Here is a 12,526-nt window from a genome sequence, read left to right on the forward strand (position 1 = left end):
AAATGACCAAGAAATAGTTTTTATTCTAAGAGGTGTGTATTTTATTCCAATCCCTTGAGGAAGAATTATTCAGCACTTTTGATTTCCTGGAGCCTCAAACAGGACCCTTGAAAGGCTGGCTCTGTAGATGACCTTTGGCTTCCAGGAAGGCACGTATCCACCACTGAGAACAATGCACGTGTGTATGTACCAGCCAGAGTGTCCTGCAGCAGGGAAGAGACTGCAGAATGGACAGTTGCGTAGAAAACGCTTGGTTTATACCACAGGAGGAATCCCCCTGCAGAGACGCCTTAATATTTATAGCTACGACATCCATGGGACCATGAAGACAATCCATATCTCCTTAGAAAATGGGGCAGCTGGAAAACCTCAGTCATTCCCAAATACTCTCCATCCTTATATCAGATGTCACCAGGTCCTGCTAGGTCACCTCCTACACAGATCTGTCCCTTTCTTTCCAGGTCCGGGTTGCTATCGTGATCACTTGCCTGTGGCAAAAATTCCCAGTGGTCTCCCTGACCGAGTGGTTCTCGCCCCGGTGTCCACACCACTATTTAAAATACCTATTAAAAGTGCACACCAGGGGTTGGGGGATTTAGCTCAGTGGTAGAGTACTTGCCTAGCAAGCGCAAGGCCCTGGGTTCGATCCTCAGCTCAAAAAGAAAAAAAGAAAGTGCACGCCAGATTTTTAACACCCGCCCCCTTGGAATCCTGTGATTCACAGTCAGTGAGGCCCTCCCTGTGGGTGTGATTTAGCTCTCATTAATGTCTCCAGCCCATAGACTTTCCAGTTCTCTCAAGGTGCCAAGAGCTCTCATGGAGAGCGCTGACCAGGCTGCCTCCCTTGGGAGCCAGTTAAGTGCTCGCCCAAGCCCTCAGCTCAGGCTTCAAGAGAAAGGCAGAGTGCTTCAAAGAGAACAGAGGAGACCGTATTACTGCAAAAACATCCACATGGAACAGTTCACCACCCTCTAGTTTCACCCAACCCCACTCCCCTTTTCTTAAGTATCACGTGTGATCAGCCAGTCAATCAAATCCCAGACATTTCTCCAGTAGTAAAGCCACCACTGGCTCCAAGTTGAAACAGCACCACACCCCCTAGGGAGAGAGTATGGCATTCACAAGGCCCCTTTTCTCTTCCCAGTGGTCAGGGAAACTTCTGGACATTTAGTGGGAAAGTACCAGGAATACAGTATGTTCTTCATGGAAAGGATCTTCCCCCTCTTCTCTATGATCTTGCTAGAACAATACTCCAGAAACATTTAAGCCAGTGGTACTATGGTCCTTAATAATACCCAGAATTTTTTTTTTTCCAGAGCTGAGGACCAAACCCAGGGCCTTAATCTTGCTAGGCTAAATCCCCAACCCCAGAATTTCTTAAGTTGTGAAAACTAACTGAATAATTGAGGAAATTACCAGTATGTAGATAGAAGTCTCAAAGTAATAGCTTAAAAATTATTGCAGAATTTATTTTATGCACATTTTCTACTAAATGAAATATAGCCATGTACACATGTACATATATAAGTATTGTACATATATGTGCTTGCACATAGCATATAGACCAGAGGAGACCCGAAACTTGACAGAGCTGGAACCAAGTAGTATTAAATTAAGGAGACACATGAGATACTCATGTCTCATTAGGTTTTCTGTCTCTTCACCTGTCTTTAAAAGTTGGGCGGTGGTGGTGCACATCTTTAATCCCAGCACTCGGGAGGCAGAGCCAGGCGGATCTCTGTGAGTTTGAGGCCAGCCTGGTACTACAGAGCCCAGGCACCAAAACTACACAGAGAAACTGTCTTGAAAAAAACAAACAAAAAAAGGTTGGGAGTACTATGACGAATTTGTGGTTTGAAAGGTGGCATAGTGATGTTAGTTTGGAGTTACAGATAGAGTTACAGATAGAGTTACAGATAGAGTCACTTTCCTTTCTTATGTCCCTCACTGAGGGTGTGTTTGTTGCAAAGCATGGTGGGAGTTTAAGACATAGATAAGGTTTCTCTGATAACCTTTTCCTACTTGATTCTGTAGCATAAATCAGAATTGTTTTGACATCACACTTGAGGTCTTTTTTCTCTTTTCTCCATATGGTTTTTCCTTAACTTGCCTTGCTGTGTTGCCTTTTAAGGCTTTTTGTTGTTGTTTGTTGTTGTTGTGTTTATTTGTTGGTTTTCCAGGACAAGGTTTCTCTGTGTAACAGCTCTGGATATCCTAGAACTCACTCTGTAGTCCAGGCTGGCCTCGAACTCACAGAGATCCGCCCGCCTCTGCCTCCCGAGTGCTGGGATTGAAGGCATGCACCACCACTGCCCAGCCCTTTTAAGGAGTTTTATGCTTTTTTTTCCCTCTAATATAATGTGTCTGCTCTCTTATACTAAAACAGTTTATTCTCTTATCCACCTCTCTCCTCCTTTTCCTGTACTGCTTGATGGTATGATTTTTGCTCATTCATTTTTAAAGTCCAAGCATACTTTACAAGTTCTGCAAACATCTGATCACCTCATTATCCTCTGGCGTGTTCCAGGAGAACAATTACATACCGTGATACAGAGGATTATGGCCGGCTCTGTGTCATCTTGCTTTAATTAAGGCTTTACATGAATTTCTGAAACCATATACATGGCCAATTAGCCATGAACTTCAATTCAGGGTGGCCCGGGCACGACTTAATGTGTGTGATGAAGGTGGGATTTGTTCTAATAGAGTGGAGAAGCACTATTTTAAGCCTTCTGTAAAAACCACTTTGAAGATGGCTAAGTAGGTTGGCTATTTCTGGTTCACCTGGAGCAGGCGGGGTTTGCTCTTGTTGCCCTGGCATGATTATTAATCATGTCTCTTGGTGCTGGGAGTCCTGTTTGGGTGATGAATGGTGTTGCCACACACTCTGGGGAGCCTCTTGACCACACCATTCACTTTTGGATCCCGGTGTTCTGTTTCCATCCATTCTTCTTACATCTTTTGATGAAAAGCACCAGGTTTTCTCTTAGACCCTCCTCTGTTGAACTTTTCACTCCTAAGACCTACCAGCATCCCTTTATCCTGTCCTTGAAAAATCTAAGATGAGTGGTTAAAATACCTCCAGTGTCTCCGTCTCTCCCTCGCAAACTGTTCCAGCCCTCACCAGTTCTCTTGATCTGCCCCTCCATCTCTGGCATTCTACCTTAATCTCCTTTCCACTTATTTTTCCACCATAGCCTTACTATCCTGCCAGCTTTTCATACTTTGGTAAAATTAGTTTTTTCCTTATCTGACTATTTATAACTTGAATTCTCCCCATGCTGAAGAGACCCTGTTAGTTATCTTGGCCCGAATTCTCTCTTGTGTTGTAAGCTCTCTGGTATGAACGCACATTGACACAAGCATTCCTCAGGTCCACTTTTAGATGACCGTTTGTGCATTGCCTTTAAATCATACTGTAAATCGCCCTTGCTCTGACAGAGAAGCACCTGTAAACATTTGTTATTCGGTGGGAAAATGCCACATCTTTTGCTTGTTTTGTTTTTCAGATTAAGATGTCTAGCTCTGAAGAATTTTTTTTTTAATTCTCCATCTATTTTTTTATTGTGGTAAAAAGCATGTAATATTGACCCTTTTCAACATTTTACCATAGTGTGCCCTGAAGTGCCCTGAAGCGATCAGCAGTGTACCGTGTCATCGGTACACTCCCAGCATGCACTGGAGTGCTCCTGTGTCATCAGTGCGCCCTCAGCTTGCACAGCTGCTACCACCACCCAGTTCTAGGACTTTGTCATGATCACAAATGGAAATCCCATGCCTCGTGGCCCTGGCAGCTGCCTACCACTTTCTTTTCTCTGTGGATTTGCCTGTTCAGAACATTTTTTAGAAATGAAGCCATAAAGTATGTGCCTTTTGTGTAAGCTTCTTCACGTCACATACTTTTCAAGGCTCATTCAGACTGCAGTGTGTCAGTACTTCATTCCTTTTTATGGCTAGATAATATTTCATTGCATGAATAAACTGTGTTTTGTTTATCTACTTACACAGAAGATCTAATGGGTGATATGTTAGCATCGATAAGTGCCGTAAATGATAGGTGGTGTGAATCTTAGCACGATGCTGTTGTATGGAGCATGTACAAGATGCTTTGACTCTCTGTTTGGATGCCAGATTTCATTTTCCCTTTCTCTTCTTCAGGAGAAGGAGGGACTACATTGTGTTTCCTTTTATTTTTTTTTAACCATTATATTTATACATTTTAAAAATATAGCTAATATTATTGAAAGTAAAATATAGCTAAAATTATTGACTACCCTACCACCCCCAAACAACTGCTATTAATAAAGATTTTCTGTTTGTACTTCTTCCAACAGCATGGAAGGGGCCCAGCATCTTAACTGTACATGTCTGCCAGGTCCTTTCAAAACTTGTCTCTCTTTTGATCAACTTAAAGTTTCGTTTAACCTTGACTAGAGAAGGTGATGGCAGACTCTGCTCACTCTGTGGTCATAGTAAACAAAAATGCATCAACAGTGATCGTGATCCACGGTGTCACAACTTGAATGTGATGTAAGCGTTTGTGGTCGATCTCATCTCACTGATGTTCTGTTGAAATCTCAAGGTGGACGTGTCTGGGGAAAGGTTCACTGTAATGTTTAGCCTTTACCCTTGAGTTCATTCCTGCACTGTCATGTAAGTGAAATTGATAAGAGAGAATAAGGAGATCCACCATTTTCCAATAAATGCCCTGTAAATTCCCCTCCGCAGACATTTGCTCATATGAGAACGAATGAGCCTTCCCTGTGGGCCTTAGGGAGGCCTTTATCCACGTTCACAGCTTATGGTAGAAAAAAAAAAAAAACAACCCAACTTCCAGCGTGATGGCTATCTCAAAAATGCCCTTTCCTCCTCCTTCTCCTAACTCAAAAACAACACTGTTGTATAATTATGTTACAGCAGAGTTATTTCCTGGTCACATTATATATTCCCTCCCCAGCTGCAGCAGCTGGGTAAAGGGCACCCACCTGGTCTCTCTAGGCTTGCTGCTTAACTGTTTCCTGCCTGGTCTGTCAGCGGCTCACCCAGGCGCAGTGGCACTGGCTGTACTAACTTCTCAGCTAGCACTGGTGATACCCAGAATGAAAGCACCTTGCTGTGTGGGGCAGTGCTACTGATTCAGGGGAGGTGTGGCTCCATGGTGGCTCTTCCCTGTTCCATTTCTGCCTGTTGCTGTTGGCTCAGCCTTCTGTGGAAGAACAGAGTCTTGATTATACCCATCATGATAGACATGGTAAGAGATGTACACGGTCATCTCCTTCCCTCCCTTAAACTGGCTTATGTTCTGGAAAGATCCTGGATCTCTACAGGTAACTCTCACAGTAGAAAGTCCATAGCAATACCTCACAACTCAGCAGAGAGGTTGATATTCCAGAATCTGAGAGACCTGATAAATTCCTGAACCATTCTAGGTTCTGTGACTTTACACATGTGGCTTCTCTGATTTCATTTTTCTTGCCCATTGAAAACATGTAGGAAGAGGGCTGGGGAGATGGTACAACAGTTAAGAGTTCTTCCAGAGGACCCAGGTTCAGTTCCCAGCACCTACATGGTGGCTCACAACCATCTGTAACTCCAATTCCATGAGATCCAACACCTTCATCTGGCTTCTGCGGGCACTAGGCAGGCACCTGATGTGCACATATATGCATGCACACAGGCAAGTACTCATAAACACAAAATAACAATACATAATTTTTTTAAAAAAATTAAAAAGATGGAAGAATAATGTATTACCAGATTTATTCAGTTATAGCAAGGGTCCACGTTCCATTATTTGTGAAGCACTAACCTGATGCCACAGGGAGTCGGCATGTGCTCATCAAGGTCACTGCTCCCATCAGAGCCCCACCTTCTGTTGTTGAATCTGCATGACTCATGGCCAACACTGGTGGGTGCAATGCTGACTCTTTAGCCTTCTCTCTGTTTGTTACTTGCAGGGAATCTTATGAAGAAGCATGGTCAGCCTGCTGTTTCCAAAGCCTCAGGGTAAGTTCTGGAATGTTCAAGCTAGAATAAGGGCTGGGTTGGCTTTTCCTGCTGACTTGACTAGCATAGGGTCTAGCACATAAGTCCTAGTGGGACATTGTATATCATTTCCCCAGCTTCTTCTGACCCAGCAGCCTCTGCAGGTAGCACCTTTGTCCCAGCTACTAAATACTAAGGAAGTGGAGGACTATGTCTATGGTCTTCAGAGGATTCCAACAATCACGATAATGATGGATATAAAATTCAAATGAGTATTAGAAGAAGCATTAGCAATACCTTCTGTCACAGACAAGCTCCAGATCTCAGTGGCTCAAACTTATTTCTCAACAAAGGGACGTTCAATACAGATGTCGTTGAATGTGTGAGAGCTTCCACATTCTCTTCAAGGAGCTTCCTCTGTTTTGTGGCTCCATCTCCTGGAGCCTCTGTACCTAGGCAGAATACTGGGCCAAAGCAAAGGATCTTTCTGGAGGTTTTCATGATTCAGCCCTGGAATCTGCATACAACCAGCGTGCTCTTGGCCTACTGTCCAGAATACAGGTTTGGGGCCAGAACTCAGTAGAACTCAGGTTTAGGGGAGACCAGTAGATTCCACACAGTAGCATGTTCATGTGGTAGAGGTTCTATGTTCTAGTGCCGCTGATTTTCCCAGAGGAGACAAGACAATGTGTTTGAGGTATAGAGTTGGGGAAACAACTCTTAAATGGTTTCTGACCACAGTTTAAGTGGCAGGCAGGAGTGGAAGAATTGAACTGCTACCCTGTCTTAAGTTTGGATTCTCTGTTGATTTCTTCTGGGGACAGATTTTCATCCCCAGCAGGGGAGACTCGTCCTAGCATCTGGGGCGAGTGCCCACCAAAGTTTGCCACCAAGTTGGGCCGAGCTGTGGTCAAAGAAGGGCAGATGGGGCGATTCTCCTGCAAGATCACTGGCCGGCCTCCACCACAGGTCACCTGGCTCAAGGTGAGGTTTTGTCTGTCCAGACTCTGACCCTGGCCAGGAAGCCAGAGATCTCAAAACCCTGGGACTGGTGGGAATCTGGCTTTCCAGTTGGTTCCTTCTGTGTCAACCCTAGGCTGTTTTCAACCCCATTTCTCCAAGGCTCTCAGTAGGTGTGATAGTGACATTTCTATTCAATTGTTCCCCTGCTGTTACATGGACCTCTTATCCTCACACTCACAAAACAGCATAAAGCCGTTGTGTGAAGACAGACCAGGCATCTCAGGAGAAGAAATTGAGTTGGGGTGCTGGTTTTCAGGCAACAGCTCTGTGGTTCACGAAGCATGTGATGCTAGACAAGTCACCTGCTCTCTTGGAACCCAGTCTCTTTATCTTTGAGATAGGAATAATGCCTTGGCAAGTGAGTGGACACTCCACAGGGAAGTGCTTTGCAAACAGTTCAGAACTGGGCAAAGGGAAGAGAGGCAAAGGAGACAGTGGTGCCAGGCGGTGAGAAAGATGGGGATGGAGCAGGTCATTAAGAGATGTCCGGAACAGGTGGGGTCAAAGCCAGAGAGAGAACAGATGATTTTTTTTTTTTTTTTCAGAGAAGAAACTCTTGAGTATAATGAATGGTAGGGCTCCTTTTACCTGTCTCTTGATTCTTCTAAACTCATCCTCAGAAAAAAAAAAAAAAAAAAAGGAGGCAAAGACAAACTGAAATGAGCAGTATAGAATGCCTTTCCATACCCCTTCCTTCCAAGAAACGCAGGTCTTTTTGAAACCGTTTCCTTCCACACGTTGGCTCCAAGCCTGTGCAAAGGCCTCAGGGCTGAGTACTCAAGTAGTGATTGTCTTAGTCTTTTCCGTTGCTGGGTGAAACAACATGACCAAGAGCGTCTTGAAGAGTTTATTATGTGACTTACGCTTCCACATCCCAGTCTGTGACTGAGAAGTCAGAGCAGGAAGCCTGGAGGCGGGAGCTGAAGTACAAGTCCTGGCTCATCCCTGCCTTGCTCTCTCTAGCTTGCTTAGTTTGGCTTTTCATACACACCAGGACCACCTGCCCAAGGACAGCATGGCCCGTGGTGGGCTGGGCCCTTCCACACCAATCATCCATCAAGAAAATGTCCCACAGACTTGTCCACAGGCCAGTCTGACGGGGCTGTTTTCTCACTTGAGGTGGTTCCCTCTTCTCAAATGACTCCAGCTCGGGTCAAGTTGACAAACAAACTAGCCATCACTATGACGACTGTCCGGAGACCACAGACCAGGTGCTGTGTACCCAAGCCCTGGTGTCCATTCCATAGGACTGGTGGAGGACGGGATAACGGGGCTGAAAGAGAGCAGACTCCTGTAACCAGGCTCCTCTCTTGCCACTTACAGGAAAACGTCCCATTGCAGCCAAGTGCTCGTGTGTCTATGTCAGAGAAGAATGGTATGCAGATCCTGGAAATCTATGAGGTCACTCGGGATGACATGGGCGTGTACACATGCATGGTGGTGAACGGGTCGGGGAAAGCTTCCATGTCAGCAGAACTCTCCATCCCAGGTACTGAGGGGACTGATGCAGAGGGACCCTTTTCTGGTGCTGGGACCCTCCTAGAGGAAGTGACTCCTTCTGTCTCTTGTGTCTATACATGTGGCACACTAACATAACCGTGCATCTTCAGTGATAAAGTTTCCAAGCAGAAGAAAAGGCATGGGCTAGCGGCACAGAGCAGGCCTAGAGGAAGATGCTATGAGCTGTCTGTCCCCTTCATAATGGTCGTGCCCTGTGTCTCCTGTCCTTTTTCCTAACTCGGGAAGCTTTCTCCTATCTCTGACTATTGGAAGAGTAAGTGTTGCTGGTGCTCTGCCGATCGTTCCTGCCTGACATCTAACTTGTCCCTTCCGTCCCGCAAATCAGATGTGTATAAACTGACAACGTGACCGCTCCAGGGTATGATCATTTGTCCTGAGTTTCTTAGACCTGACAAGATGCTCCCTCAACTTAACTTTTTCTACCCTCCTCACCAGCCTGGACTTGTCAACAGTAGCTCCTCTGCCTGGCTTTCATCCTCAGCTTCTGTCCGTTCTTCCTTTGCAACCTCTCTGAATAGCCTGCTTACAGTTCTCTTGCCTTCCCCCAGTCCAGCCTGGGGAAGCCCGAGCATGCTCCGGGGAGTCTGGCAAACCCCCGGGCTCAGATTGCACTGGTCACAGAAATCAGGAAGGGAGGGGACCTCGCCACCTTCCTCCTCCTTTCTTCCCCACTTCCGCCTCTGGTTTTTCCCTTTTGTATCTCCTCCCTTTCCTCAGAAACTATGCCTTCTTGCTTTGTCTGTCTGCCTGCCTATCTATCCATCCATCTAACTACCTATCATCTGTCTGTCTATCTATCTAATCTATCTAATCTATCTATCTATCTATCTATCTATCTATCTATCTATCTATCTATCTATCTACTTATCTACCTATCATATCTATCATCTATCTGTCTATCATATCTATCTATCTGTCTATCTATCTATCTGTCTATCTGTCTATCTATCTATCTGTCTATCTATCCTCTATCTATCATATCTATCTGTCTATCTACCTATCATCTATCTGTCTATCATATCTATCTATCTATCTATCTATCTATCTATCTATCTATCTATCTATCTATCCTCTATCTCTCATATCTATCTGTCTATCTACCTATCTATCATCTATCTGTCTATCATATCTATCTATCATCTATCTGTCTATCATATCTGTCTATCATCTATCTGTCTATCATATCTGTCTATCATCTATCTGTCTATCTATCTATCATCTCTTTATTTTGATTGAAGTGTTTCTGCCGTCCACAGAAAGAAACTTGTGTGTTTAAACCTATTTAACTGAAACAGGTTTCATGGAGCCACCCTGACACATTCTGCGTACCATGTGCACTGGTATTTTCTGTTCCACCCAATACAATTAAAACAAGAAACCCCAGTCCTGATCAAAGAATGTGACTTGGCCCATCCCTGTGGGTCAGGATTTAAAAGCCACTCCCTCCTAATGCACTTAATGACAAAATGATACACTGCTGGGATCTGTTTGAAAGTATCCAAAACGAAGCAAACAGACTAAGACAAAAAGTGGTAGATAGATGGATGGATAGATAGGTAGACAGGGCTGGTGAAATGTTCTTTCCTCATCATGTAATGTCCACCTTCCTACTAGTATATATTTTGGAATTTTCCATGATGAAATTTAAAAAGCACCAGACAGACTTGGTAAGAAAAGAATATATTGTGTACTTCCTGGGAGAATAAAATGTCACTTCCTTTGTGTGTTTCTAAAGCATTTATCTTTCCAAAGTGGACTTTTTGGGGTGTGCATCTGCGTTGCGCGCATGTGTGCATGCGTTGCGTGCGTGTGCGCACACGTGCAGTTGTGAAGGCTAAAGCATTGGGGTTTGGCACTTCTGTTGGAGGCTTTATTCCATGATTTGCCTGTCTGTTGGTTTTGCCTCCCTCCGTTTGGTGGCGGGAGGGAAGGGAGTCCGAGTCCTCAGGCCCCAGCACCTGTTAGGAAGCCCAGGAAATGTTCCTAGTGTGAGAAAGATTTCTCACCCTGCCCCAAGCCCCAAGCAGGGAAGCTCTTCAACAAATGAAAACAATGTCACCTTAGCATTGTCCCTGCTCTGCGGCGTATGAACTAATCCACTGTCTTTCTGCCCTCTTCCAGGTTTGGACAATGCCACTAGGTATGTCTTCTCTTCATAACTGTTACGTTCTTCATCTTAAAATACTCCGCACGGGGAGCAACAGTGGGGAAGTGCCCTGAATTTTCCAAGTCATTGTGTAGGAGGCGAGGATTGGGGGTCGCTTTATTTGTGGGTGCTTCGCTTTGTCCTCTTGTGGTCATTTGCTGTCTGGTTTGACGAGAGTCTCCAAAATCAGCATGAAAATTCCTGGAGGGCCTGGTGCCTCAGCACCACCTCAGCGTCTTCTAAAGCAGACTGCCCCAGGCCAGAATCCACCCCGTCCTCTGGTATGCAGTCATGGTTGCTTCCTTCCTTTCTGGACGTGAGGCACAGAGTGGATGTCAGCGCACAGGGGAAGCAGGCCATCCACTGCAGAGAAGGGCTTTACACTGCCCCACATATAAAATGACAACTGTGGTCTCCAAGGAAGAATAGAGAGATACCAGTTGCAGTTACCGGGGTTGAGAATGCCCTTTCTGAAAAGTCCCCATTTGAACTCAGTCAGACCTGCAACGTGCAACAGGTAACAAAAGCTCAGGAGGACGCGTTCCAAGGAGCAGAGCTGGGAAAGCCTGAGGGGAGGCCTGTGAGGCCCAAATAAGCCCCACGTGGCTGTGGTAGCCTGTAGGTCGGTGGCTGTTGCGGCAAGAGGCAGCCGGGGCTCTGTGCCACTGTGATGCTTGGCTTTATCCTTAGGAGAGTAGAAGGCTGAAACCTTCCTGGGCTTCAGTGGTGTAACTCAGGGGATGTCTTTAAAAGACTGACTGCAGAGGCTACTTAGAATTGGACCAGAGAGGGACTTTGTGAGCAAGGGAAGCCTGTGATTGGTTTGAACTCCAGAGCCCCAGGGAAAGGACAAGTATCAATGCATAGGGCTATGGTTGGAAGCAAAGGACAGGGGAGACCATTGGGGGCCCCTGAGCTCTGACGTGGGACACAGAGCAAGCCGCAATACTTTGCTGTTACCTTCATCTGTAGGCTTTGTGATACTTGACATCTCTACCATGGTGAGTAACGTTTGCAAGTAACCGGATGACCATGCTGCCCCTGCTTCCCTCACCCCTCCTGGCCCTCGTTGTCATACAGGAGAGCAACCAAGGCCCCCAGTCCAGACATCCGGAAGGAGGCGACCAATGGAGTCTCCAAGGACCCAGAGACTGTGGCCAAAAGTGAGAGTTGTTCAAGTCCCCAGAGGAATGTCTCCGCAGCCTGGGCCACAAACAGCCACCTGAGGTCCCTGCAGGAGCCCAAGCTGAAGCTGTGTGAGGGTTCTCCCAGAAAGGTCCTGCAGTCCTCTGTCCTGCAGAAGACTTCCAGCACCATTACCCTGCAGGCTGCGAAAGTCCAGCCAGAAGCAAGAGAACCAGGCTTCAGGACCTTCTCTCCTGGGGAAGAGAGGAAAAGTCTGGCTGCCCCTCAGCAAGCCACACTCCCCGCCAGGCAGTGTGGCCTGGGAGGCCCAGTTGGGAACAAGTTTGGTACCAGGAACATCTCCCTAGAGAGCCAAAGGGAGTCAACATTCCCCAAATTTGAGAGTCAGCCCCAAAGCCAAGAAGTCACTGAAGATCAAACAGTCAAGTTCATCTGTGAGGGTGAGTAGAGCTGCTTAAGGTGCTGGTTCCCAAAAGGTAGCCCCTTGATGGCTCTTCCTTTTCTTCAACACACATCAGCCTGCACCTCCCATATCTATGCATCCCTTTAAACGAGGCCCCCCAGGAAGCTACTTTCCAGGGTCTTCTCTTTAGGAAATGCTCAGTCTCTAAAGCTCTCTCGAAGTTGCCCGTGACTTCTTATGAAATAGATCATTGGTCCTAGGCTCTAACTCACCCCTCAGCATATCCACCATCACAAACCCAC

General features: G+C 46.0%; 1 protein-coding gene across 1 annotated transcript in view; it reads left to right on the top strand.

The window, feature by feature from the left end:
• Mylk (myosin light chain kinase) overlaps positions 1-12,526 on the top strand; it is a 250,871-nt gene that overhangs the window by 117,072 nt on the left and 121,273 nt on the right. The window contains exons 4-8 of the mRNA XM_036203911.1: positions 5,958-6,006; positions 6,810-6,969; positions 8,332-8,497; positions 10,651-10,669; positions 11,756-12,261. Coding sequence (XP_036059804.1) covers positions 5,958-6,006; positions 6,810-6,969; positions 8,332-8,497; positions 10,651-10,669; positions 11,756-12,261 — 900 coding nt within the window. The remainder of the gene's footprint in view (positions 1-5,957; positions 6,007-6,809; positions 6,970-8,331; positions 8,498-10,650; positions 10,670-11,755; positions 12,262-12,526) is intronic.

The sequence above is a fragment of the Onychomys torridus genome, chromosome 12, assembly GCF_903995425.1.
Source record: "Onychomys torridus chromosome 12, mOncTor1.1, whole genome shotgun sequence".
Lineage (NCBI taxonomy): Eukaryota > Metazoa > Chordata > Mammalia > Rodentia > Cricetidae > Onychomys > Onychomys torridus.